The sequence below is a fragment of the Leuresthes tenuis genome, unplaced genomic scaffold (assembly GCF_036924035.1).
Source record: "Leuresthes tenuis unplaced genomic scaffold, fLeuTen1.0.hap1 SCAF_7, whole genome shotgun sequence".
Classification (NCBI taxonomy): Eukaryota; Metazoa; Chordata; class Actinopteri; order Atheriniformes; family Atherinopsidae; genus Leuresthes; species Leuresthes tenuis.
Window position 1 is genome coordinate 19,084,444 of NW_027325361.1, and position 27,301 is coordinate 19,111,744.

Here is a 27,301-nt window from a genome sequence, read left to right on the forward strand (position 1 = left end):
TTTTCTGGTAACGTTTAGGAAGCAAGATGATCCCAGATGACAATGAATGAACCTCAACAATCAGTATAAGATTCAATGAACGTTTTGTTCACATTTAGCGCTTTCTGTTGTCTCAGAATAGAAGTGCTAAATTGTGTTGATGACACACATGTTGAAATTGCGTGCACACAACAGTTAGATGCTAAAAGTATCATGATCCAGTTAAATAGCGCAAAGACAAAAGTTGTGTAATATTGTACACACAGCTCGTTATGAATAAAGCATGTGCTCCATGCTGTGATTACTGATAGTTTGTGACTCTTCAGAACTAAGTGTTCTAGTGACCCTGCTGAAAAAACAAAGCAAGAAATAGAACATTAAAAAAATTATTATAAACATCTTTGTCCAGTGTTGTATTTTTTTCAAAAATCAATATCAATGACAATACAATATATCGATCTATATATTGTATTTCAGCAGCAGTTCGTGTCGTGTCATGGTGATCAGTTTTCATAATGTCCAATCAAAGATTTGAAAAAAAGAAAAAAAAAAACAACGAAGATTCCCGTGTAAATTTCTGACCACTTTAGTAAAAACTGGTAATTGTAAGTTATTGTTTTAAATAAACCAATCATTAAAAACCGTAATCGGTATTTGAAATAAAACTTACAAGTGCTGTAATAATTATGTTCCGCGAACTATGCGTAGAATGGGCTATTCGTGCATTTAACTGTAAAAGATGCGTGATGTCACGCATTTCACGCGTCATGGGACGGGTGTATTGCTCAGCTTAGCCCTGCTCCGCTCTGCTGGCCCACGCGCAGTAATCACGGTCCTCTCGATGACGTCTGTGTCCCCGTTCACTGCCGGTGGCCCCCTGCCATATTTATTCATGCCGGGCAAGATGGCGGCGCTACGGACGAGGTGTTATTGCCAGTGGACGTAAAAAGGCATTTCATTTAAAATAGAAAAACGAGTCAGATATTTGTACAGACTTGACCGTGTTGTGTGTGTATTTATCACGTAACAAGCGTCGAGTATTTTTTTTTAAATTTTATAAGTTTCAAGATTTTTTTTCTTACAAAATGTTCACGTTGTGAGTCGCTCGCTAACCGACCAGCTGGCTAACAGAAAGCAGTTACTAGCTAGCTATCTATCACAGCCAAGCCGCCTTGAAGTGTAGGATGGGAGAAAAGCTGGAGCTCAAGCTCAAATCGCCGGTTGGAGCAGAACCCGCTGGCTATCCGTGGCCATTACCAGTATACGTGAGTGTTAAACTTCAAAACTAAATTTTGACAGATTTAGGCTTAGTCTTTTGTTTTTGTCTTTGTTAGCTAGGTTAGCTGTTGGCTAACACTGGCTAGCAGAAGCACCAACGGCACACTCGTCCGGGGGACTTGGGTCACACCGGTCTGACTGGTGACAGCCACGATGTATCAGCCAACAACTATGACTTATCAGATATTTAGATTATTTTTCCCTCATGCTATTAAAGATATTCACCAAAATATAGACCCGTAAAACACTTAAGGTTAATTTGATATGGGTAGTAGTAGTAGTAGTAGTAGTAGTAGTAGTAGTAATACCGACCTCGGCACAATGTAATAACAATAATACGACAATGTTTTAAATGAGAACGATTGAAACAGTTACTAAAACTACCTTTCTAAACAACGCGACTTTAATCTACCTGAACCTGTGTTTTTAATCGAGGTGTGCAGTTAATAATTCGTGTTGCTACATGGAGATGCTAATCTTAAACATATTGGTCTCTGAGCTCTAATCCACCATGTGGCATTTCTAAACAATCCTACAATGAACACAGCAGTATATAGGCCTGCATGCGAGATGTTGAGAATAGTGGGAGATTTCTGAAAGCTGAAGCATTTACCCTTTCGGTTGGGCATCTGGTAGCTCTGGTATGCTGGGAGGAAATAGGATGTCACTGGACAGAACAACTGTGAGTGATTGTGAACTGATGTGTGAGAACACCTTCGAGCATCATGATCAAAACATGAACGGTGTTCATTCCCTTCAACAGAGTTACAAACTACGGTACACTCAGTGCCAAGGTGCTTAATGTTGGGTTTACTTTCCTTTCATTTCTCACACATCAGTATGTGTGTAAGATCTCTTTGAATTGGCAGTGTTGCATTCCTCGAGTGCTTCCAGGCTTCCTTGTCTAATAACTTCCCATGAGGGAGAGCAGCTGAGTTTTTGGTAGTTTGTACACACAGTTGATACCCAGTCTGGCCATACTCATGCAGTTCTCGTCATGCTTGCTTAGAAAGAGAGTTGTTTTATCTTAGCTGTATGTCCATGTAAATGCCTGCATGTCAGTGGCTGATAACAGTTGACTCATCCAATCGAAACGGAAAGGAAGGTGGTTGCAAGTTCTGTGGTCTCTTTAGTTGGGTATAGTTAGCTTAAACTATGTTTCTCATTTTTAGTAATTGTGGTGAGACTGTCGGTGCTGACTGAAAGACGCTGCATTTCTCAGAATGTCTGAGTGGTTTTTCTCCTCTGTACTCACAAAGTCGCTTGTCTTGTTGATCTTGTTCTTTCAGTTCTTTCATTATGTCTGTTTATTCCGATATCACAATATCAACTGAATGCTTCAGTCACTGAGTCACTTACGGCACCCCCCACTTTGAATCATTGACTCCTACAGTTTTTTTTTTAGCTTATAGTCTTTAAGGATAAGCAAGAGAGGAAGAATGTCAGGAATTCAATATATTTTCTTGACCTGCAGAGTGGCTGCGGGACAAGCTGTCACATATTGAATTAGAAACAGCTGATGCATGTAGAGTTCTCAGATATAGAGCCTGTCCACATGCTGCTCTTATCCTGCTTTCAAAGAGGAAAGACTTCATCTTTTTTCTCCCTTCACTCTTGTCCATATGGTCAACTCTGTAGGGAGGAAGATAGGAGACTTTTCCTGCTCAGCTGTGCTATATTATGAGAATTCAGATACATGTGCCTTCATTCAAGCTCAAAGTATTTTTTCTAGTCTGGTAAGAAAAGATCACGCCCCACATAGGTTCATTTTCCACTTCCACAGAGCACGGACACATGCACTCTGTGTGTTGGTTTGGTCATGGCTTGTACAGACTGTTGCATCTGTATATCTGTAAGTGCTTTCATATGAAGTTCACCTCTGGTGTGGTGCAGCTAACTTGATCTGGTTGTGGGTGTGGGCACTAACAAGCCACGCAAGAAAAAAAAAAAGACATGGCTATTTAAGTTCTGTCGAATACACAGTATTTGGTTTGCTGCTCAGCTGCCTACTCAAATCAGTATGTGATTTCAAGTCAGACAGCCATCGCTTACAAGTCAAAGTTCTTTAGTGTTATAAGCTTGTGATCTACTGCACTGAGTACAGAATAGATACACTAGCATGACTATCTTGTTTTAGATACTGATGTACTGTTTGTTTGCCACCAAAAGAATCAGCTGTATTTCATGATAAGTCAAGAGTAGTAAATGAGTGTAAGGCTGTTTTCGTCATTTCTTTTTGTGGGCTGCTGAGGCACATAGAGCGGAGCAATGTGTGGTGTAAAGCTCCTACACCCATAACGTGTTAAACTAATGTCATGAGAGATTGACTGAAGAGGTGTTTTAGAGAGGTGGAGTTGTACATTGCGTCAGTCAGACCTACAGTGGCGAGAGAGGAGGGTTTTCTGTTCTTTTTGTCTGACTCTCGCTGTCAGACGGTGTTTATTTTTAGCAACAGCCCTGTGCTAGTGTTGCTGTGTGCCGTCTTTGTGTGAGCAGGTGACCTCCCCCACTACTTCTCACTCGCTTGCATGCATGGTCTCTTTCCTGTGCCTGCATACCTCATATAGCTTCTGCATTTTGTGAGTCTCTGTGTGCTAAATGTGTCGCGCTTGTGCATTTTCATGAAGATTTGTAGCTCGTGCAGCTTATTAGGAGCACAGGTTAGCACACAGGGTGATAAATGTGGCTGCAAGTGGAAGACTGCTGAAAGAAGTAAAAGATTTCCTGTGTCACCATGCAAATTTGAATTCTGAGCGCATGAGGCACGTTTTAGCTTCGGCGGAAGTTTGCATAGTAGTGGCGGGCAGTATTGAGCGCGAAACCAGGAGCTCAAGGCTGTGAGCTGTTAGCTGTGGCTGCTGCGCCAAGGCCTCAATAAGCTGATAAATAGCAGGCTTTCCCTCCTCTTTCTGGCCCCCTTGCTCACTCCACAGTTTGTGGTTTTTATCACTTGCATTTTTTTGGCTTTTACTCTCTTTTCTTTTACCATTTGATTTATTATTTTTTCCTCCTTTTCCTCCTTTTCTTGATCTCAACCAGACTCTCCTTGGCAGTGCGCTGAACAGGAGACAGAAAGTGGGTCAGTGGGTCAGCTCGGGCATCATGCTCAGACTAGCTGTGCTCTGGCTGAAACCTGAGTCCTGTTACTCCCAGAGTGCAGTTCAGCTGCCATTAAGATTACCAGCTATTCCTTGGTTTAAGAACAAATATAAAAAACTATTTATTAAGTTTTGTTCAAGAGGATATAGCTGATCCTAACTGTATTAACTGAAAGTGACTCTGAGAGATGATTTGAACATTTAATTGAACTGACAGCAGCAACTCTGGTGCACCCTGTGAGTATACACCAGAGGCATTCAGGCATGAAATTGAGCTGTGGGTTCAGTCTGTTTGAGAAAGACCAGTATGTAATACGTTGGAATGCATGTACAGCAAAATAAAGGAAAGACATAAAGACGTGCTCAAGGCTGTGTTTAAAGTGTGAGGAGCATACTCTCTGTAGACAGTTTGATTAAAAAAACAAAAAAAGTGTAGAATTATCATTGTAAATAAGCTCTTTGAACACGCAGAGTTTCTTTGTAATCTTAGCATTGAGTCACAGTCGTGCTCAAGAGGTTGCGCAGGCTGCCAGATGTTAGTGCAATTAGAGGATGAATCAGCCATAGTAGTTGTTCTGGACATAGCACACAGGTGTAATTCAGACTGTGAGCCCTTTTTTTTTTTTTTTTCAAACAATTGTAAACTTTCTGTTAAAACTGTTGAGGAGAGGTCTTGATTAAAAATGTACGATCATTTTGCTGACTGTAATTATGCAATGCTGTTTTATGAATCATGCTCAATGTTTAATCGTGTCTTGTGCCTCCCTCTCTTCTAAGGATAAACACCATGATGCTGCTCATGAAATCATCGAGACCATTCGGTAAGTGAACCCTCCTCCCTCTGACCCAGCCGCCTTTTTATACTCCCACATTCATATGACTGCGTCAGTTGTGTGACTTAGTAATGATTTTGTGCGTGTGTTTTTTTTAGGTGGGTGTGTGAGGAAATCCCAGACCTCAAACTGGCAATGGAAAACTACGTACTCATTGACTATGACACCAAGAGGTGAGTCTTGGTTTGTGTCCTGTGTGTATACATATATATATGTGTATATATAATTGTGTGTGTGTATATACATATAGATATACACTCACTGGCCTCTTTATTAGATACACATGTTCAATTGCTTGTTAACACAAATGGCTAATTAGCCGATCACATGACCGCAACTCAATGCATTTCGGCATGTAGAGGTGGTCAAGTCAGCTTGCTGAAGTTCAAACCGAGCATCAGAATGGGGAACAAAGGGGATTTAATTGACTTTGAACGTGGCGTGGTTGTTGATGCCAGACGGGCTGGTCTGAGTATTTCAGAAACTGCTGATCTACTGGGATTTTCATGCACAACCATCTCTAGAGTTTACAGAGAATGGTCCGAATAAAGAGAAAATATCCAGTGAGCAGCAGTTGTGTGGACAAAAATGCCTTGTGGATGTGAGAGGAGAATGGGCAGACAGGTTCGAGATTATAGGAAGGCAACAGTAACTCAAATATCCACTCGTTACAACCAAGGAATGCAGAATAACATCTCTGAATGCACAACACGTCGAACCTTGAAGAAGATGGGCTACAGCAGAAGAAGACCACACCGGGTGACACTCCTGTCAGATAACTACAGGAAACTGAGACTACAATTCACACAGACTCGCCAAAATTGGACAATAGAAGATCGGAAAAATGTTGCCTCGTCTGACGAGTCTCGATTTCAGCTGCGACATTCAGATAGTTGGGTCAGACATTGGCGTAAACAACATGAAAGCATGGATCCATCCTGCCTTGTATCAACGGCTCAGTCTGGTGTTACTGGTGTAATGGTGTGGGGGATATTTTCTTGGCGCACTTTTAATCGTTTAAATGCTACAGCCGACCTGAGTTTTGTTGCTGACCACGTCCATCCCTTTATGACCACAGTGTACCCATCTTCTGATGGCTACTTCCAGCAGGATAATGCACCATGTCCCAAAGCTCATATCATCTCAAACTGGTTTCTTGAATGAGTTCACTGTACTCCAATGGCCTCCACAGTCACCACATCTCAAGCCAATAGAGCACCTTTGGGATGTGGTGGAACGGGAGATTCGCATCATAGATGTGCAGCCAACAAATCTGCAGCAACTGCGTGAAGCTATCATGTCAATATGAACCAAAATCTATGAGGAATGTTTCCAACACCTTGTTGAAAGTATGCTAGTTCTGAAGGCAAAAGGGGGTCCAACCTTTTACTAACAAGGTGTACCTAATAAGGTGGCCGGTGAGTGTATCTAAGGGTCCTGATCAAGGTGGGTTTTTTTATTTTTATGAATTGGTATCATGGTCACAGCTTACGCCTCAACTTCCAATCTGTTGTTTTACGCCAGTAGCAACAGCAACATTCAATCTAGAGTAATCAGCACATGCCTGGTTAGCATATCCTCATAGAAACACAATACCAGAACTGTTCTCAATAAGTCATTGATCATATAAGCACATCTTGTATTGTCCCATTGTAAACTCACAAATATCACAAATATCACAGAATCTACAGAATGTCCCAGTCGGACACACATGCTGTTTTCAATGTTGTTAAAGAACAATTGCTATTTGGCAATTTTCTGTTTTGTTTTTTTAATAAAGTTTTGTTTTGGATTCCCCAGTTTCACTTCTGCAGTGTTACACTTTGTTAATATAGAAGTGACACTGAATGCTTTGAATATTAAAATGGTATTCATCATATGCTTGGGCCTTCATAGTTAACAGTAGGCTTGGACAGTATCTATGATTTGGAAACTTTCACTTTTTCTAATTGTTTGTGTTGTATTTTAACAGTTTTGAGAGTATGCAGAGACTTTGTGACAAGTACAACAGGGCCATTGACAGCATCCACCAACTGGTGAGTCCAAATAAGGTTTTAAGCATTCTGAAGGTGAAGTGTAAGTGAACACATTGGTCACAAACATTAAACAGAGAATACAGCACCAGTCCGTGCTATACATGACTTGTTTCCAGTCAATGTCCCTGTGGTTATTCACTTGGTCTTCAAGTTAATAGTTAACACCAGAACAAGATAACTCTGTCTTTGTATCATCACTTCTATTACTGTCTTTTTTTTAAATTTGTTTTTGCCATTTTGCATTCTTTTACTGGCCAAACCGTCTACTCCATTATGCCTCAGTTCATTTTTAAAGAAATACTAATTGATGGAAATTGCATTCCAGTGGAAAGGGACCACCCAGCCCATGAAGCTAAACAAGCGTCCTTCCAACGGGCTGCTGCGACACATCCTGCAGCAGGTGTACAACCACTCAGTGACTGACCCAGAGAAGCTGAACAACTATGAACCCTTCTCCCCTGAGGTTTATGGAGAGACGTCTTTTGACCTTGTGGCTCAGATCATTGATGAGATGGAAATGATGGAAGAGGACACTTTTGTAGACCTTGGAAGTGGTTAGTTTACTTTTATTCTACGGCAGGGTCTTGGTGTTTCAGAACAAATTAGTCCATTAAACTCTTTTTAACGTGATTACTCAAAAAAAGTTACACGTGACACAAAGGTCTGAACGTTGACCTAGATGCTTGCGTAAATGGCAACGCTGATAACATTTATCTGTTTGACTGTTTGATGAAGGTCATAAATTATTTTTTTGTTTTTGTGCAGGAGTGGGGCAGGTGGTGCTGCAGGTTGCAGCAGCAACCAACTGTAAACACTACTACGGCGTAGAGAAAGCAGACATTCCAGCTACCTATGCAGAGGTAACTGCACTGTATCTCTCAGGGGCTCAGAGGCATTCCAGAAAAAAACTCCTGCTTCATCCCTGCAGGGCTGCGTCAAAAGTCATCTTTAACGTCAGAAGATTTGTTTCCACCTCTTCTACTTTATAGAGACACACATCATCAGCTGGTGACCGTATAGGCTAATGTGCAATAACAATATCAGAGGAGCGGATGCTTAAAAACACTTTTACACCAGAGGAAAAGTAGTTCTCTTGGCCATATACAAGAGAAATTAGAGAAAATTCTTTAGGAATTAGTTCTTCTTGGGTACATTTTAGTTATTCTTTAATTTCAGGTAAAATTAGTTTTGTTTATGCTCTAAAAGCAGAACATGCTGCATAGTATATAGTTCATGCATTCTGTCATGTGACAATATGTTGAAACTGATGCAAAAGTCGTTTCTGCCCTGATGTGGATCTTTTGGAAGAAGAGCAGCAAATAGCAGCACAAGTGGGTGTAAGACCTTTTTTTTGGGTGAATTGGGCAGTATTTTACATTTAAAAAGATATTTAAAAAAATTTTCCTATTTCCACAAACTTTTTCTTAAATGTTGATGTAAACGTGGCTAAATTTGGTAAATGCTACTGTTGATGGCTGCACCAAATAGACGATAGTTTGGCAGAATATCCTTCTGTTGCGTTGTTGTCGTGTGCTGTTTCAACTCGCAGATTTGCTGGGTGTGGTAAAGCAAATCTATTTGTATTTATGTGTCAAGTCCATTTTTCTTCCTTGTGCATTTGTAAATTTCATGATTGTGTGTTTGGCTTTGATCGATACATGCTCCATGACTCAGCTTATACTCGTGTTTTAGTTGTCGACACGAAAAAAAAAACCGGTGCAGACATACCATGCTAAAAACTGCATTAACTCTCCTGAATTGTTGTTATTTGTTTTGACACAAAGATTCACATTTTTTCCTCTTTCAGACCATGGATAAAGAGTTTAAGAAATGGATGAAATGGTATGGGAAGAAACACGGGGAGTACACAGTAAGTTGTCCCCTGTGCGACACTTTCACCAAGTAATGCTTTTTACTGTACACTCCTAATATGTTTTTTTCTGTAATTCTGTAAGTATTTAGGATTTTTACAACAGTGTTTTTTCCCCAGCTGGAGAGAGGAGATTTCCTGTCTGAGGAATGGAAAGAAAGGATTGCCAACACAAGGTGGGGGTTGAAACCGGGCCATAGTGACTATCTCGAAGACGCTGTTCTATTTATTGTAATAGGACTGTTTCTAAGATGAAGAGATACACTGAGAGAACTAGCAAACCAGAGGCACCTTTTACTCTGTAACACTCCACTCCATTTGCCTGAGGAAAAATCTAGCTCTGCAATAAATGTCTGTGTAAAAGTATATATATATGTTCACACTAATACCCTTTGGCTCCATGTATGATCTGTATTTATGTATGTTTTAAAGCTGTAAAAATGACAGTTTCTTGATATCGTGTTTTGTTTTTTTGTTGTTTTTTTTGTTAGACTGATTTACACAAAGACAGTTGATCAGGTTTAAATGTGGGATTTCTACATGCTGCATGAAAGAATCACCAGAGACTTAACATTGTTGTTCTCAGTGTTGTTTGTGTCAGAACTTGCTTAAAGAATGTTGTTGCTCAGTGAATGAACTTTCTTTGTAAACCTAACATAGTTCTAAAGTGTGTCCTCCTTTGTCTGTTTTCCAGTATTATTTTTGTGAATAACTTTGCCTTTGGTCCAGAGGTAGATCACCAGCTGAAGGAGCGCTTTGCTAATATGAAGGAAGGTTAGTACGTTTTGCCTAAACCTGGAATTATTGCTATAATCACTACTTGAACTGTCACTTGCCAGTTTGTTCTTAAGAGACTCAGTATATTAAAGTCCTAATCTGGCAGTTATGAATCCGCTAAAACTCATCGATGTACTTCCAAATTGTATATGTTACACTTTATGCCAGGAAGAAATCTTTACCTCCTCCTCCTCATAAAATGAAAGAGAGCTTGATGTTGTGCAATTCTAGTCTTGCCACAACCCCAACCGCCAGCAGCTGACATCAGCCTTCCCCTAAGCAATAACCAATTCGAATATTGGCCCCATGTTCCCAGTGTGTTATGTTCATGTTCAATAAGGCCCAGTAAATAAAAAAGCCATATGTCTTTGAACCAAAGAGCAATTCTCAAGAAAGTGGAACGAATAATTCAATGTTGTTTGCGTTTGGAAGTGTCATGATGATATCGTGTTCATTTTCTATGCTTTCAACAATATGGGCTAAGAGCTACTAGCAGGCCCAGCCCTCCCAAATGTAGTCCAGTTCTCCAATTCGGGTTTGGCAGCATACAGCAGAAGCCAGGCCAAGTGACAAGCCGAGTCGCATGGTGAGCTGTGTCAGCCGATCGGAAGCTGTGGAAGCTGCTGGCTCTGGAAGTGCTGGGCTAGTCCGGGAGCTAGAAGAGCAAATTCTTGGCCAAGCTGCCAGTTAGCCCAGCACACCCGGAGCTAGTGGCTTCCTCCATGAGCCAGTTTCTGGTCAGCTCACACAGTGCTTTGGCTTCTCACTTAGACTTGCTTCTGCTAAGTTCTCCATCTAGCCTGCATCAATTGTGTTGTACGCATTCAACGCGTAAGATGACATAACTTTGCTGTAGAGACGCTGTGTAGAGATGTAACAAAGTCAGGTCAGAGCCCGTCAACACAGTTGTAGATTTCAGTAACCCACTTAAAGAAATTCAGACAGCTGTCATTTCTTTAAACTTGATTTTTAGCTACTTGATTCCTTTTAAATTCAAACCATAACAAACTACTAAATAAAACGTGTGTTAGGATCATAATATCTAGTAGGGAAGGGATTTATTTTACTTCATGTAGTGTTGTTTCTCTGTTTTTAACACTGTACTCTCTCAAAGTAATGTATTCTTTCTGTCTGTTTTTTCACAAGGAGGAAAAATTGTGTCCTCCAAACCTTTTGCACCTTTAAATTTTAGAATCAACAGTCGAAACTTGAGTGGTAAGCACCAAAATTATTTAAAAAGCAGATTTTTTGCAACTAACACTTCCTTTATGCTGTCTGACATTGATTTCTGTGCTGCAGATATTGGCACAATAATGCGCGTGGTGGAGCTTTCTCCACTGAGGGGCTCAGTATCCTGGACTGGAAAGCCGGTTTCTTACTACTTGCATACCATAGACCGCACCATAGTAAGAGCCAAACTTTTTCTTTGTTATTATTGGTGTAACTGTTGAAGTGAGGACACTTCAAAAACAAAACTGCAGACGCTATAAATTCTTGCAGAGGAAATTGTAACCACTACGATTACTAAATCGGTACAAATAAATTATACACTGAAGACAAACAATGGACTAAGTGAAAGCTGTATGCGGTGATGATAAGAGCTTGTATTGTCTTAATGAGTAGTTAGTCCTGAGCGAAAGCAGGCTGAGGAGACAGAGGTTTTCACAAGCTGACGCAAGCCCGTTGGAGAACCCTCATATAGCTCATTCTGCTAAACGCTTAAATCTGTGATGAAGCTGGCAGGCTGCCAGGAAAAAGCTGACAACAGTTTCATTGTGTTGATATTTCTCTTTTTTTGACCTACCCCGGTCACTTCATATCAGACATGATTACTGTTGCCACATAAAACACATTGGGCCTCATGCAAGAACACTTTCGTATTCTTATTCTAAATTTCTCTCTTTTTTTCGTATGAAGCTCTCGTATGAACACACCACGTCGGATTCAAGAAACGCTCTTAACTTCAGAAAAAGTGTGTAAACGACCTGTGTAAATGATGAATGCCACCCTTGGGTATTTAAGTGCACGTGCACGAGGATAGTAAATTTGCATACTCCACGCCCAAAATAATACCACATAAGGCTACGCTTCCTCTCTCCTGTGCCAGGAAGGGTTGGGTCATGAGAATTGCATTAAGGCGCAAAAAGAACCACTTCACAGGCTCTGAGACTGAAGTTCTGCTTTCAGAGATCCAAAAAGGAAAATCTGTCATTTGGCACGGGCGCTTTGATGCGTATATGCCTGCAGTCTATTGCTCCATTTATGTTTGGCAGTCCAGCCATGGCACGAAAGTCCCTCTTAATTTGTACTTGTTCGACAGCGGTGTATGGGATTTGATGTACCATGGGTGATAAACTGATGAGAGCTTTGACCAAGGGGAGCGCACGACTCACAGAAGACTGGGACACACCCGATCTGTCTCCAACCTCCCTCTGAAAGGTTCCCATGGCCAATAAGTCCAAGGGTGGTGAGGACCTGGACGTGTGGTGGAATTGGGTTTGATCGGTGTGTTTCTCTCTGGAGCTGTGGCTCTAGCAAGCTGCATATTTGCAGCAGCACAGTCCTTGGTAATCTAAATCGCGATGTCAGCCATTCGTCTGTCTCCGCAAGGATATCTACACGGTCTCGGAACACATGCTCTCTTCCAAGAGCCTGACGCGCAAAAGTAGCCAATCAGCCGCTGGTTCCACTTCCTACACACAGAGTCAAATTAACCTTCAACTAGTGCACAGTTTAAGTCAAACAGAATAATGTCAGCATAATTATGGAGTATTATGTATATATTTATTTATGGCTGCTTTAAAGTAATGAAATTCACAATTCATTAGTCAAGCAAACTTGATTAGAATAACAGCAGACTATTTTACGTGACTCCTGTCTGGATCACTTGTAAATTCTGTTCGTACCTGAAAGAAAACTGAAAATGCGAAAAAATTGGTGAAAGCGCAAGTTCTCTTAAATCACTTGTACGCACGATTTAAGAACAATTTGTGCGTATATTGCATGCCTCTAACTCTTTCATAAAATACTTTTTATGGCATTTTAAATGCTGTGATTCTTTGCAATTGCTGGAATGAAAACACTGTAGAAGTTCTGTCAATATGAATGTAACGTGGCCCTTTACCTTGTCTTGTTTTTCAGCTTGAAAACTACTTCGCTAGTCTCAAAAATCCTAAACTCAGGGTAAGTCACAATCTCCTGGAATAGAGAGTGTTGACATTGTTACTCTATTTACTGTATTTTCCGTACTAAGCCATGTCACCGGTTCATCTTGCATTAGGAGGAGCAAGAGGCAGCTAGGCGACGTCAACAGAAGGATACAAAGGACAGTAAAAGCAATAACACCACTCCGACAAAATCTAAGGAGCAAAACAAGGTATGTGGACAGTTGTTCCAAGGACCATTGGTAATTCTAAATGAACCTTTTGCTGTATTGCGTCATTTGTCCCTAAACACTTCCTTCCTTATCATCAAAATAGCAAGACAATGCCTCTGTGCTCTCTATATGAATATGCTTGTGTGTTTTTTGCCTGTATGTTTTACAGCAGGACTCCTGTGGTGAGGAGGAGCGTCCCAGCTTGGTGACAGTGGTCAAGCCCTCTGCCAAACCCCGAAGAGCCCGGCTCTTGTCCAAAGGTCGCAAGCTGAACAACAAGAAACGTGGTCGACCCAAGAAAGTCACCCAAGCTTCTGAGAAGAACAAGAAGAATCAGAGCGCATTGGATTTGCTGCATGCCAAAACCCTTTCTGCGGCACCACCTCAGGGTTAGAGAACGCACAATGCTACCTGTATTTTTTTTTTTCTCAGTTTTGTCTGCAAAAGCTGTAATGAAGAATGAAATATCACCAGGCTAATTACATATTTTCTTGTGTATAGATTCATACCGGCCACCTCAGAGTCCCTTCTACCAGCTACCTCCCAAGGTCCAGCACTATACGTCTAGTCAACTGCTGCTGAGCCCAACTCCTCCTGCTCTGCAACAACTGCTCGGTAAGCTAATGATGATAAAGATTGTTTTTTTCTGTTTGTGATATTTACAAAACTGTACACAGAATGCAGATGACTGATCGCGTTGACTCAACTGATTTGAGTGAAACATCTGACCGTCAGTATGGCCAGATGCTCTGAGAAGAGTTTTAATCTCAGTGAGAAGTTAAAGCAGCACTCCACACTCACGTTCAAATATCCAAGACAGGAATTGTCAACTCCACATTTTCACTGTGTTACTTCATACAGAAAGTGGTAACTTGTGTTTAAATGTTGAAATTTTTGTGCTGGTCAACGGGCTTTCTATAGAAAAATGGCGCAGTTATAAGAGCTGTGAGTTAGGCATTTCATGCATTAGAGGATTTTTAGACTGAGGATCCACTTTGTCGGTCTTGATGTCATGTGAATGTGTGTGCCCCCCCCCCAACAAACTAAACTAAACTCTTTCCTCTTTTTTTTTTTTTGCCCAACCCATAATTTCCAGATAACATCAAAGTCCAGTACCTCCAGTTTATGGCCTACATGAAGACTCCTCAGTATCGCTCCAACCTGCAGCAACTTTTGGAGCAGGAGAAGGTGATTAACAACTAATTCTACGATGCCTGTGGATGCCTGTACATACTTTTATGCACATTTAAGCTGCATAGAAAGATAATCTTCACTATGCTTGTTGTTATTGCCAGTCTCTGTACTTAAATTCACCTTTTTCTTTTTTCTTTTTTAATCTTCCTCCCCTTCTCTCTGTCTCCAGCAAAAACACAGGGACTTGTCAGGGCAAGCGGAGCAGCTCCATTCAGTCTGTCAGTCTCACAAGGACAAGATCAAAGGTCTCTTTCAGACCAAACTGGATGAGGTACAAAGTGACATTTTATTGACTCCCTTTGAACTTGGCTGAGGAACGATCGAACTTTAAGCAATCATACATTTTGTTATGTCACGTCTGTCTTATCAGATATTTCTTCATAGTTCATGTTACCAAGAGCCGTTTTATATTCTATCGCATCATCAACTTATTTTGTTTGTGAGAGTATCACCTGTGGCATTCTTCTCCTCACTACACATCTATACAATCCTGGGATAATCAGACACATCACAAACGCCACATAAACCCTCTGAAATACAGAATGCTAAGTATACTTGACCACTTCTGATGGTTCGAATCAGTGGCAAGCAGCTTGCTGTAGTTGGTCAGAAGTAGTAGCTACGACTCTGAAGTATGAACGATTGCTAGTCTTATGCGCCGATTAGTGGAAAAACAGCGCAGTGACCATATTGACTTGCGTTCAGTTACCCCTGCCTAGCACCTGCACAAAGTAAAGTAGCTAGCTAGTTAGCATCAATTACTGGCAACGTAACACTGAAGTCTGAACATGGCTAGAAGCTAACATTATAAAGTCTTTAGTTTGCTAACGATGGCTAACTTGATTTTTAATTAGTACGATGCTGGGAGCGGCGGGCTTTCCTCCAAATGACTCAGTCAACATTGTTACTCTAAACCATACTATTTTGATATCCAGAAATATATCAACATCGTTTCCTTGTTTAATGTGACCAACAAGTGTCTGAATATAGCTTTGTTTATGAGCCACTGGTACATCTTAAATCTATTACATTTAAATCCCAATTACAGATCAACGTAGTTTTAGGAAGATGCCAAAAATAAGTTTTTTCCAGTTTTCTTTGAAGTTTAGAAGGACAATCGCGTTGATAAAATGTTTAATTCTGTTACACTTGTGACCACACTGGTTATTCATGGAAAGTGTGATCAGACACAGACTGACCTGAGACTGTAATCTGGGTATCATCATGTCATCATACTCTGAATATACTATTTTTATTAAAGCTGTTATCGCTTGAAACTAGTGAAAAACACTGCTGATACCTGTTTGTGTGGTGTGTCTCTGTGTGTGAACAGCTTGGAGTAAAAGCCCTGACTGTTGAAGACCTTCTTCAGGCCCAGAAGGAGATATCAGCCCACAATCGTCAGCTGAAAGAGCAGACTAAGCAGCTTGAGAGAGACATGGCTTTGCTGAGAGACCACAGCCTGCTACTGGTGAGACCTTCGAGCCTGTTGTTGTCATTACAGCATCTTCCCCAGCGGTTCAAACCTTACATTACTGCTGTTTTATGTTTGTGATTAAAGCCACTGGCTCATCTTATTAAAGATGTTTGTACTGACTCTACCGTCTCTATTTTGCCAGTGAAGAGAGAAACAATACATAGCGAGTGTGCCTGCTGTCTTTCAGTTGAAGTCTCGATGTGAGGAGCTGAGGCTCGACTGGGGTTCATTATGCCTGGAGAGTTTGTTGAAGGAGAAGCAAGCACTTCGTAGACAGATCTCTGAAAAACAGAAACACTGCCTGGAGTTGCAGGTACAAATTCCATCTCTTCAGTTTTTTCCATCCATTTTCAAGTGTTTACTTTCCTTCTCTACAACACTCCCTGTACTTAATTCTCTAGCTTTTGCTTCTGTCTTGTCACTTCTCTTTTGTTTTTACACTAGCTCCTCAGTAAATAAATATCTTTTTCACCTAAACTGTTGTTGTTGGAGGAGCTGATAAGCTGTTATACCAACATTTTCTAATCATTTGAATGTTGATATAGTCTCCCTGTTATCCTAAGTAATTACTCCCCCTGGTGTTTGTTTGCAGATCAGCATTGTGGAGCTTGAAAAAAGTCAAAGGCAACAGGAGCTGCTTCAGCTCAAATCTTACAGCCCCCGTGAGGGTTCCCCATATAGAAAGACCCTGGAGTCTCGCACCTCCACCGACTTGGACTCCTCTAAACTCAGCCTGTCCTCGGCACCAATTGCCAATGGTGTTAACCCAGAACTTTCTATTAATGGCACCAGCTCACCTTGTTTTGACCGGGCTAACACAAAGGGGGAGCTTTCTCGCTATCTGCCTATCTCTCCAGACCATGAGATTGTGCCTGCCACCCCTGATCCACGGCAGCGGCAGCAAAGCTCCTCTCATGCACTTCCTGACTACACACGCTTCTCCCCTGCCAAGATCGTCTTGAGAAGGCACCTTAATCAAGATTCCACCGCCTGCGCTCACCTACGAAGTCCAGGCATGGCCACACACAGGTTTGTTGCTCCTAAATGCTTTCCCTAACACGTTTCTAAGGTATCAGACAGATATTTAAATGACACCGTGTTTCCTGTTTGTGTTTTTAGGGAACTGGGGAGTGTTAACTCTCCGCTTGGAGCCAAACAAAACTGCCCCTCTCCGAATGCATCTGATGCTCAGAATAATCCTAAAAGCTCAGAGAGGGTAAATTTCTTTTTGTGTGCGTGTTTGTATGTTTGCTGTTTATTTGTCTGCAAGCTCAAGGTTTTCTACATTGTTTGGAATTTTTGGCTGTTTCATTGTTTGTGGATGTTTTATGAGAGTGAGAAGGATCTGTAAGGCATAATTAGACTTCTTCTCTTCTAAAGATATGAGTTCAATTCAGACCGTTTCATCACGTCCTCTAGATGCAGTCACTACTATACCGGTCACGGAAATTGTATTATTATTGATCACTTCCACATTAGAGCTGAAAGATGAAAGATGTTTTCACTTGTTTACATGCCGCAAGCTTTCAAGGCGTAAAGAAGATACACTTCATCCAGGGGTTTTACCTACTTACAAACTTATATCCAACGTCAAGTTGGAGTGACATGTAGGCACCGCCTACACAGAGCAAAATGAGGCAAGAGCATGAGAAAAATAGAGAAGAAAGAATAGCTGTGTGGAAATATTTTGACAGCAGTATGACGGTTTGCTGCCACTACAGACGCTGGTGGGACTCTTCTTAACCACCTTCTTCTAAATCAGAGCACTCACAGTACTCCGATTTTTTAAAATGTATACCGTTATTGTTTTAAACGAGGTATGAAGTCAGACAACACTTCTTTATGCTGAGATAATCTTCTGCCATCTGCTTCCCATGCAAAGCTGCCGGCGTGTATTTCTCCGTGTTATTTGTCGACAACAAGCTGAGCTGCACTTGCTTACAGCTTTTACATACTGTTGCCTGAGCAACTTTGTCTATTTTTTAAAAAAAAGCAATCAGCCTTGCATGAAGTAATATGTTGAGCAAACCGTGGCTGGATTGTGTAAAGGAATGTCAACAGGATTACTGTGGCATTGAGCTAAAACTGAATATTTTGCCTTCTTTGTATAAAACCCCGATGTTTATATCGATTATCGCCATTCAGCCGAGCAATACTGCGATATGGATTTTGGGTCATTACGCCTAGACCTAGTTGAGACCAGTAGGAAAGCATTATAGTTCCATAGAGGATGGTTGGCACTTAAAACCTTTCAACATTGATATTTCTCCCAGATTATAACCTTTCTTCAGTGGCTTGCCGTAGAATCCAAAGCAGAAATTTAAATCCTTGTTCTTTTACTTTTCTTGTAATGAATAAAACTGAATTGAAATCGATTGTTTTCCGTTCAAACAGAGTGGGAAGGAGAGAAGTCCATCTGTTCAGGGGGACAACATCACAAGCCTTCCAATCAGTATCCCTCTGAGCACTGTCCACCCAAGTAAATTACCAGTTAGCATCCCACTGGCCAGCGTGGTGCTGCCCAGTCGTGCTGAGAGACTTGTGAGTTTACTCATGACATTTTCAGCAATGCAGTACCTCTACATCAGTACCATTCTCTTAATGAATTATTGTTAACTGGCAAACAATAAGATGTGTATGTTGTGTTACTTTAATTCTTCTTTAACTTACATATTCTCTGCCTTCATAATTTCAGAGAAGTACTCCAAGCCCTGTGTCTCAGGCAGGTCAGATCAATGGTAAGACTTAGCCCACAACAATGTCACTAATAACTCACATGATATGCACCATTATTACCCAAAACAATCCATGGCTGCTTATTTGATTCTAATTAGTGCAACATACCTTTTATGTTGGATCTTTGTTCCTTGACTCTGATCTGTATTTTTTAGGATATTCATCTAGCTCAGGGCTCATGAATGGAGGTCCCCACCCTGAGGACCATAATGGTGCTTCTTCATCACCTCCTCCCCACAGCAGCACCCCTTTGACGGGACCAATCGGCCGAGGAGGTACCATCCAGAGCCCCTCACTCAGCACTGGGGGGGTACTCCAGTATGCTGATGGGCCTCCGAGGATTCTGCCAGAAGATGGACCGGACCACCATGGAGCGGAATCGGACACCGAGCCACAGGACAGTGAACTACGGAGGAGGATGTTCTTTTCTTCCTCGTCCTCCTCATCCTCGTCTTCCTCTTCGTCAGGCAGTGGAGGCAGCATGGCCGGAGGATCACGCCTCCATCATCACACTGGCAACTCAGCCAAGCAGGGATACCACAGTAACCATGGAAATCACCATCACCAATCCCCTGGCACACAGCACACACACACGCCCACACATGCGTCATCATCGCACTCCTCCCACAGCTTGTGCTCTCAAGAGGGACGCAAGAGAGGGAGAAGAAAACGCAGTTCTACAGGGCCTATCATGGCCAACGGATCCCCAAAGAGGCGGTCTTTCCCTGGGCTCAGCTCCAGCAACCACTCTTCAGGATCACCACTCAACATCAACTCCATGGTGAGTCATTGAGACTCACAGCAGTGAAGTGAAATTACAAGCTCTCCGTCAGCTGAGTGAAAAGAGTGCAGCCAAAAGCAGAAATGAAACTTAAAAACTTCCAAATATTATAACAGCCAAGGTTAAAACGTACATTTTCAAATCTGAAATGGGATCGATCGGGACAGAAAACACAATGCTCACTTTATTTATGAAGTTTAATTAGCATTATTAACACAGGAAAAGTGTGTCTGCTCTTTAGATCAGCATTACATTTGTATTGACCCGTGTCATCTTTATCTCTTCACAGGTAAACGCCATTAACCAGCCTCTGGAGATCTCTGCCATCTCCTCGCCAGAACAATCAAGCCGCAGCCCCAATGGTCCTGATATGGACCAGCCTCCCATTTTGAAGAGAGAGCGTCCTCTGGAGCTCAATGGCACTGGTCGATACTCAACAGCACCAAGCTCTGACGACGACGACTCAGGATATCCTGCTGACAGCTCAAGTTCTCGGTAACATCACCTGGTCTCCAGTACAGCTGCAGACTATTCTACCTGTCTTACTTTTCCTAAAGAGAATCAGATGTTTTAACTTAAAAAATGTGCCACCTTGTGTTTCTATGTACATCGGCTCAGTTACTGATTTGGCCTCACGTCTTTTCTGTTGCTTACCATTATTCTATCTTTATAGAATCGAAAGAAAAATTGCAACTATATCCTTGGAGAGCAGAGATGGACCTGGACGCCTAGGGGATGGTGAACGAGGTAAGGAGAGAAAACTGTTGGAATGTGGAAAAAGACTTCATCTGCACCTCTGCTTCTTCTCATCAACCGCACTCATTTGCTGTTCCTATAGGCAGGAAATCTGGTAGTAGCAGTGGTAACAGCACAGGTAGTGAGGCTTCCTCCTCCTCATCTTTATCCTCTACCAGCAAGTGGAAATCTACATTTTCACCCATTTCCGACCCCAAGCAACCCAACTCCGACCTGAGACAGGGGGGTTCTCCGTTTGGCATGGGAGGGTCAAGCCGGGGCACCGACTCCGATTCGGACCACAAGCAGCAGCAAGGGAGGAAAGGGAGTGATGGGGAGTCATCCAGCTACATGGCTCCCAACCCTTTCCTCAGTCAGGATGCAGGGAGTCGGTGTGGAGGCAGCAGCGTTTGTGTCCAGGCAGGGAACGGTTCAGACCAACGCCAAGCCCTTCAGAAGCAGAAGGGTTCTCGTGAATGGGAGCTGAAGACCAACAGCAGCTTGGCCAGCCAAAATCTGTTTATTTCTGCTGCCGCCAGCAACGGAGGGGGCATTCTGAGTGGGAAGGTGGGAAGCAATCCTGTAGCAGTTTCCTCAACCTCTGGGTCTTCTGTGGGACAGTACCTGGGCTCTCAGTTCCCACTAGGAGGGACCTCAGTCCTACAGTCCCTGTTTGGAGCCCAGACAGGCGTTTCCACTGTGAGCGGACCCTCCAGGCTGGTCAACGGACACTCTGTCCTGGGAAGTTTCTCCAGTGCTGGGCTGGCTGGGGGAGCAGCCGGAGGTGAGCATCACTGATTGACTGATAATTAAGGTTTCTCTCAAGGTTAATGAGCAGTCAGAATGAGGTTTTAGTCTCACCCTGGGGTCATGATAAAGAATACAAAAGTATGAGGGAATGAGCCAGGTAAGTGGAGGCCCAGTGCTTCTGTCTTTCTGTCTGCCACTCTTGACAGTTTGTCTGAATGACAAACTCTCTGTGCCGCCTTGCTTCTGACATGGATTTGGCTGCTTGAGTGATGCAGTCAGAAACACCCTTGGAAAATACTAGAGTTGGAAGAGAATTTCTGAGAAATGTGAAAGTTTTGGCTTTAAACTCTGTGGGTGACCATGGATTGATGTAGTTTTGTGACAGCTTGGTGCCATTCTGTTTTTGTTTTTTTTTGTCATTTTCTCCGGGTGTATCTGTTAGAGATGTGTGTCAGAGTCATTTCACTTTTAAACAAAAATACCCAGTTATGTTCTGATAAACTTCTTGTTTCAAGCAGCATTGAATTGGCCACATAGGTTTAAATTCCTCCGCCAGTTAACAGTGGACTGACTCTGTCTGCTTTCTGTGTGCTTGTCTCATACTTGCTTGGCGCTGTGCACAACCTGGCTCAGTCCTTGCTTTTCTCTTTGTCCCTCTCATCTTGCTCTCTTTGCTGCTGTTCTCTGCTCTCTCTTCCTCTGTCTCCACTCTTGCGCCCTCCCCCCTTCCTCCATTTCTGCTGTATGATTTGCAGGTATATTTCACCACGTGGTTCCTTCAGTGTCCTCCCATCAGTTTGGGGCAACGCTGCCCACCTCTGGAGGCCTCAGCTCTCTGCTCAGTCTCTCCTCCTCTCCCTCTGCCTCCTCCCAAACCCAACAGCACACCACTCCTCAGCCAGCTTCCACTCGCTTGACCTCCGTGTCCTCACCTCTCTCCCTCTCACTGTCCCAGGCCCAGCAAAGCCGCACCCAGTCGGTTCTGCATAGCCCCTCTCCTCAGGCGCTGTCCCTGCCCCCTCCACCACCCCTGCACAGCGCCCCTTCTTCCTCCGCATCCACACACTCTGACGCACCGGCATCCTCTCGGTCAGACTCCCTTCACTCTTTGCGTCTGTGTCAACCTTCCTTTCACCACCAGAGAGCACAGTCATCCCTCTTACACTCCATCTCTTCCACCTCTTCGGCTTCTGTCTCTACCGCTGCCGCTGCTGCTTCTGCCTCCCTCTCCTCTTCCTCTCTGTCAACCAGCTCCTCCTCTCGTCCATTTGCAGTGCATTACTCACCTCGGCTGCCCCCTCCACCACCAGCAAGCAGTTCGGGTGGTGGCGGGAACATGTGGCGGACTCAGGGCATGCATGGTACCTACACCACCTCCCAACTCCCTGGCTCCCGACCTAGATAGAGTTTGGGTGTGAGGGGAAGGGGGGAGGATGGAGAGGGAAGGGCGAAGGGCAATCAGAGGGATACAGGGAGATGGGAAGTGAGACACACAGGATACCCATTTTCCCTGTGCTTCTGCAAGCTGTTGTTCTGATTGAACAAGGTAAGATGATAAAAACATCCTGGCTGGATGAAAAGTTGAGATTTTGAACCGTGACAGTGTTTTGCTGTTTCTGCTGACTTGGCTGTCGCTGTGTGTGACCTGTTAGCTCCAGAGCCTCTGACAGTGTCTGTTTCTGCTTCGATTGTTTCAGGTAATTGAAGAAAACTACCTCAACGTTAAATAAACTATGCAAATGTCCAGGTGTGGACCAAGGCACTCTCCTGATTTCACTGGTGCTTCAAACCGTCTGCACTACCAAACCGCCCCAAGACCGGCTTCTGTACTCGGATATTTAACGCGCGCACACACACACACACACACACACACACACACACACACACTCTCACACTAATCACCACTATGTTCACCTTGAGCAGAATTCATCGGTACTGGTTATGTTTATGTGTGTGTATTGAATATTGGTTTGGAAATTTTACAATCTGAAAATCGTCTCTTAATGAACTAAAGTATTGTGTATGTTTTAACTTTGAGTTGCTCTGGAATCTGAGCGTTTCATTGTCTTGTTTTGGTCACGATACCGACGACTACGGCTCGGCTAAAAAAAAAGAAAACCATGTAATGTGTCAATAAACAGACTGAAGCACACAGTCCATCTTTCTGAGCTGTATGCCATCAGGCGCCACTCTCACCCCCCCCCCACCACTGTTTTTGCCTCATCAGTGTGTGAGTGAATGCTGCAACACACAGATAACACACAGCCAGCTCATTGAACTCTGCTCAGATGTCATGCAGCTTTGCCTTTCTGCATGCATGCTCTCTTATCTGTTTTCTTCCCTCGGTGAAATTCAACACTTGTTGCAGGATATTTGACTTTGAAACAAGATGAGGAACCTTTGCGCTTAACTTCACACTGGATAGTAAGATGCAGTTACTCGGGTAGCAGAAGTCCTGCGTGGTTAGTTGACACCCCTTGTCATGTTCACGATTTTCTGTATTAAATATTGTGCATTAAAGAAAAGAAAATAAACTTTCTATCTAAACTAAACTTCTCAGCCAGCAGTTGGAACAATGGCAGTTATGTTTATACTCTAATGCTTGAATTGAGTGTGGTTTAGTGTTTTTTTTTCTGACAGTATCGGGTACTTAACATAACAGTGGAAGTTTTAACTCCAAAATGTTAGAAGTTATTCCAAATCATTGAATCAAGGAATGAAAGATGTGAAAGAACAGCTTCAGGATGTTTCAACGCTTCACAATCTTTTTCGTTTTAACATTCCTGTCTGAAATGAACTGTAACATTTCCAGGGGTGTCGGCGTTACTTAGCGGTGTCGATAAAGTTTTAATCTCAGAAAATAAGACCAGATGAAAGTCACTGAATGAGATGGTGCTCTGTGACATTGTCAGCTGCTCTCTTGTTAGAGAGCCGCGTTATCAGCGAGCTGCGGCTACACTGTTGTTCAAGTTTAGCGAATGGCTGAAAACAGGTGTTAAAAAAACCAGGATTCAACAAGTTTCTCTATTTATTACGGTTTTCTTTGGTAAATCACACTACTATGTGAAATATTCTTCCAGTAGGATTTTTGATCTCGTCCTGAGCTGAATTAAGTCCTATTTATCGTTTCCGCTGAGAAACGCAGGTTTACGCAAATGTGGAACTTGCTGCATTTAGTTGATACAAACACACACACACACACACACACACACACACACACACACACACACACACACACACACACTGGGAAAACAAAACGTAACTTAACCAGAACCACAAGAAACTACTGGACTCTTTTCACACCTGTTTGCTTGCTTTTTAATTGTGTAAATTTGTTTTATTATTTTTAATTTTCTTTTTTGTAAACGACGTTTTGTACTGTGAATGTGATTTATTCTCTGACTGTATAGTTGTGGATAATTTAGATGATTATATTTATGCTGTCGGTCTCTCCGTTTGCCTTGGTATTTGTTTTTCACTTCTTTTTTTTTTTTCTTTAAATCCTGAGTTGTGTTGACACGGTAGAATGCAATAGTGTGCGCGCGTGTACTTGACTCACAGTCTGAAAACCTGGTGCTAAGTTTGGACTGTGCCTGATCTTATTTATTCTACAACGACAACATCAAAAATCTATTTGAATACTTGGTGCTGTACACAGGGACATTTGTAAAGCCATTTTTAAACTCTTTTTTTTTTTTTTTTTTTTTTTGGCGTTTCTTTCTCGTATTTAAGATGCTACGTCTCGCTCTTTGCCTCGTGTACAACTGTAGACGCCACCTTTCAAAGACGCGCTCTCCGGAACTGGTTCAGAGTCTTGGGGAAATAGGTATCGGGGGGGCCTCTCTTGATGTTTTCCACCCGGTCGTAAATCCGCTTTGCTCTCAGAGCTAAAGCTGCGTATCTCTTAGTGAACAGGACACACTGTCTTTGTACATAACGTTTGTTTTGTTGTTGTTCTACGTCTTCATCATAAAAACAAAGTTATATGGAAATATGTATCTATACACAGTCTATATGAGTATATGAAAATATATATGGATATTATATAGAATATGCGATAAGGGGTGTTTGGGTGCTTGCATCTTAAATTCAGCCTGTTAAACAGGAGGCTCGAAGCAGAGCCAAGCATTGCCACCACAGGACCTTAATCCATAGCAGCACCGCAACCCTTGTGATGAACTAGAGACTCTGAAGCTATTAAACACACACACACACACACGGAGGTGCTGTGGCTTGAACACAAACTAGATTCCAGCACCAGAACTATTCTAACTTTTATCAGGTGTTTCAGAACTTTTTTTTTTTTTTAATTTATTTATTTTTTTTCTATCAATCCAAATTCTGCAGGAAAAAATAAAAAAAAATGGTGCTCATGTTTCCGGACAATGTCAGTTTCAGTCTTTACAAACTAAATCTGTCCTGGTGCGTACAGAAGCTCTGTGTCGGCGTGTTCTCACACACGGTCTCTACATATCTGACTGCCGCAGAGACGCTGATGTGAAACTGTCTTAGTGTTCGTGTGTGAGTGCAGCCGAGCTTTCTTTGACCCCCCCCCCATACATATCCAAGGGAAGAATAGACAAATAATGAAAGCTTTATTGTAAAAACAAAAAAAAAAAGAAAAGAAAAACTCCTGTCCTGTGCACTCTCTGTAAACACAAATGGGTTTTTGGGTTGTTTTTTTTCCAGCTGCGAGTGTTCAAGTGAAAAGAAGCAAACTAATTTTAGAACGTGATTAGAGACTAGTCCACTTGTTACCAGCACTGAGAGGTATTTTGTAATAATTGTTGATGCTGTTTTGATTTTCATATTCTTGGTGTTTGATACGATTGCAGTTACATGTTTTGCTTTATATCGTGTCCTCGGACCCCCGTCGGTTTTTAATACTACTCTTCAGACGAACAGCACGGTGCTCTCCTTCACTTAAAACAAGGAAATCGCAGCTATTGATAAATACTACTCTTCTCCTGTTGTGCTGCAGGGTTTTATGGTTTGATGAATTTCAACACGAGCTCACCCGGTGGCTTTTCTGATGGTCCGGTCTAACCCTTGGAGCTTTGTCTTTTCTGTTGTGGGGGGTGGAGTTCAGTGTGGTGTATGTGCAAGTAAGAGTAGTTTGTGGAAAAGGTGAATACGCTCATTACAGATTTCAACCAGTTTTGTAGGTGTCCGATGAGTTGGAAGGGTCCTTTTGGAGCGTGATTTGAATTTAAAGCTTCTATTGCAGCTTTCCAGAACGCTGCATCCAGGTACATTATTGGTAGATAATCTGTGAGAGCTTTGCAGTCATGGCTGTTTACTTTAAATCCTGCCAAAGGTCTTAACTCAGGAACCACTCAGATTGCTTGAAATGATGCTTAAACCCACATTTATTTAGTCCCCTCTAGAAATTTAACTCAGGACCAGGAACCACCCCCCCCCCAGCAAGAATATTTCACAGCAAATTTGTCAGCTGCCTTTCCAGACCCACTTCTACTGGCACATACATCCAGCCCCTTCAGGAAAGTCGAGCTTTACGAGTGGGCGCGATCTCAAGAAGCTGTGAAATGGCAACGACTTTCAGCATCTTCCTCATCTCACAAATGCCTCGGTCTCGATTTGTGTCACTAAGAAGGAGGCTCACTGTCCCTCGTCAGGATCCCTTTAACTTAAGTCTGGTTTGTGGGTGACGGGACTGACGGTAAAGGACAGCGGTGAGCTGCGTTCTGTGTATAGTGATCTCTGATTGGTGAAGCCAGGGCAGGTTTGAGGTGCAATAATGGCAAACCTACTTTCCAAAAGGCCCTGGATTTTTCATGGAAAACAATGTTACTGTTTGATGTTGGTGCTTTTATCCTAAGACGTTATAATGAAACAAATGGAATTAATGTTTATTTCTGTGTTTTATGATTATTAATAAAAAAATGTTTTGTGTATTATTGAATTCTGTTGTCACGCGTTTGACTGTTTCCGTTCTGTTTTAAGACCGTGGAAGACGAGGAAAATGTATCATTTCTTGTGTTACGATGTCAGGAACAGACTCCTGCATGGTCAAGATGATCGGAATTAGATTTATTTAAAGCAAAAAAATAAAAAATGCCTCCTGTCATGCAGGTGTAAATTGAATTATTGGTGAATTATTGTAATGTCTCAGAGATAAGATTACATTAAAGCATGAAACGTTTTAAAGTTTAAAATGGAGGCCCATGAGACTCTTAGCAGGCCTTTGGCTAAGAGTTTATTTTGTTCAAATTTAGTTCAATGTTGAAATACAAACCCAATTCCAAAAGAGTCAGGAAGCTGTGTAAAATGGAAACAAAGTGCAATGATTTGCAAATCTCACAAGCCAAATATTTCATTCACAATAGAACATAGAAAACCTCACATTTTAAAAGTGAGACA

At 42.2% G+C, this 27,301-nt stretch overlaps 2 protein-coding genes across 5 annotated transcripts in view; one reads left to right on the forward strand and one right to left on the reverse strand.

Annotated features, from left to right (window-relative positions):
* Positions 1–27,301, reverse strand: part of edem3 (ER degradation enhancer, mannosidase alpha-like 3) — a 461,179-nt gene that overhangs the window by 293,822 nt on the left and 140,056 nt on the right. The gene's annotated exons all lie outside the window — the stretch shown is intronic.
* dot1l (DOT1-like histone H3K79 methyltransferase) lies at positions 831–26,843 on the forward strand. 4 transcript variants are annotated; one of them, XM_072389706.1, is made up of 29 exons: positions 831–1,244; positions 5,133–5,176; positions 5,287–5,361; positions 7,161–7,224; positions 7,550–7,778; positions 7,990–8,084; positions 9,032–9,094; positions 9,215–9,270; positions 9,789–9,868; positions 11,018–11,086; positions 11,171–11,277; positions 13,013–13,054; positions 13,152–13,247; positions 13,417–13,636; positions 13,749–13,862; positions 14,344–14,435; positions 14,611–14,712; positions 15,775–15,912; positions 16,106–16,231; positions 16,511–16,947; positions 17,038–17,134; positions 18,313–18,459; positions 18,614–18,656; positions 18,810–19,435; positions 19,725–19,930; positions 20,109–20,182; positions 20,274–20,954; positions 21,676–22,466; positions 22,618–26,843. In XM_072389706.1, the coding sequence occupies exons 1-28, from the start codon at positions 1,164–1,166 to the stop codon at positions 22,323–22,325; spliced, it is 4,854 nt and encodes a 1,617-aa protein (XP_072245807.1). In that variant the 5' UTR covers positions 831–1,163; the 3' UTR covers positions 22,326–22,466; positions 22,618–26,843. The 4 variants fall into 4 exon arrangements, with proteins under 4 accessions (XP_072245807.1, XP_072245808.1, XP_072245809.1 ...); XM_072389707.1 differs by lacking the exon at positions 22,618–26,843 and having other exon boundaries at positions 832–1,244; positions 21,554–21,927; XM_072389708.1 differs by lacking the exon at positions 21,676–22,466 and having other exon boundaries at positions 833–1,244.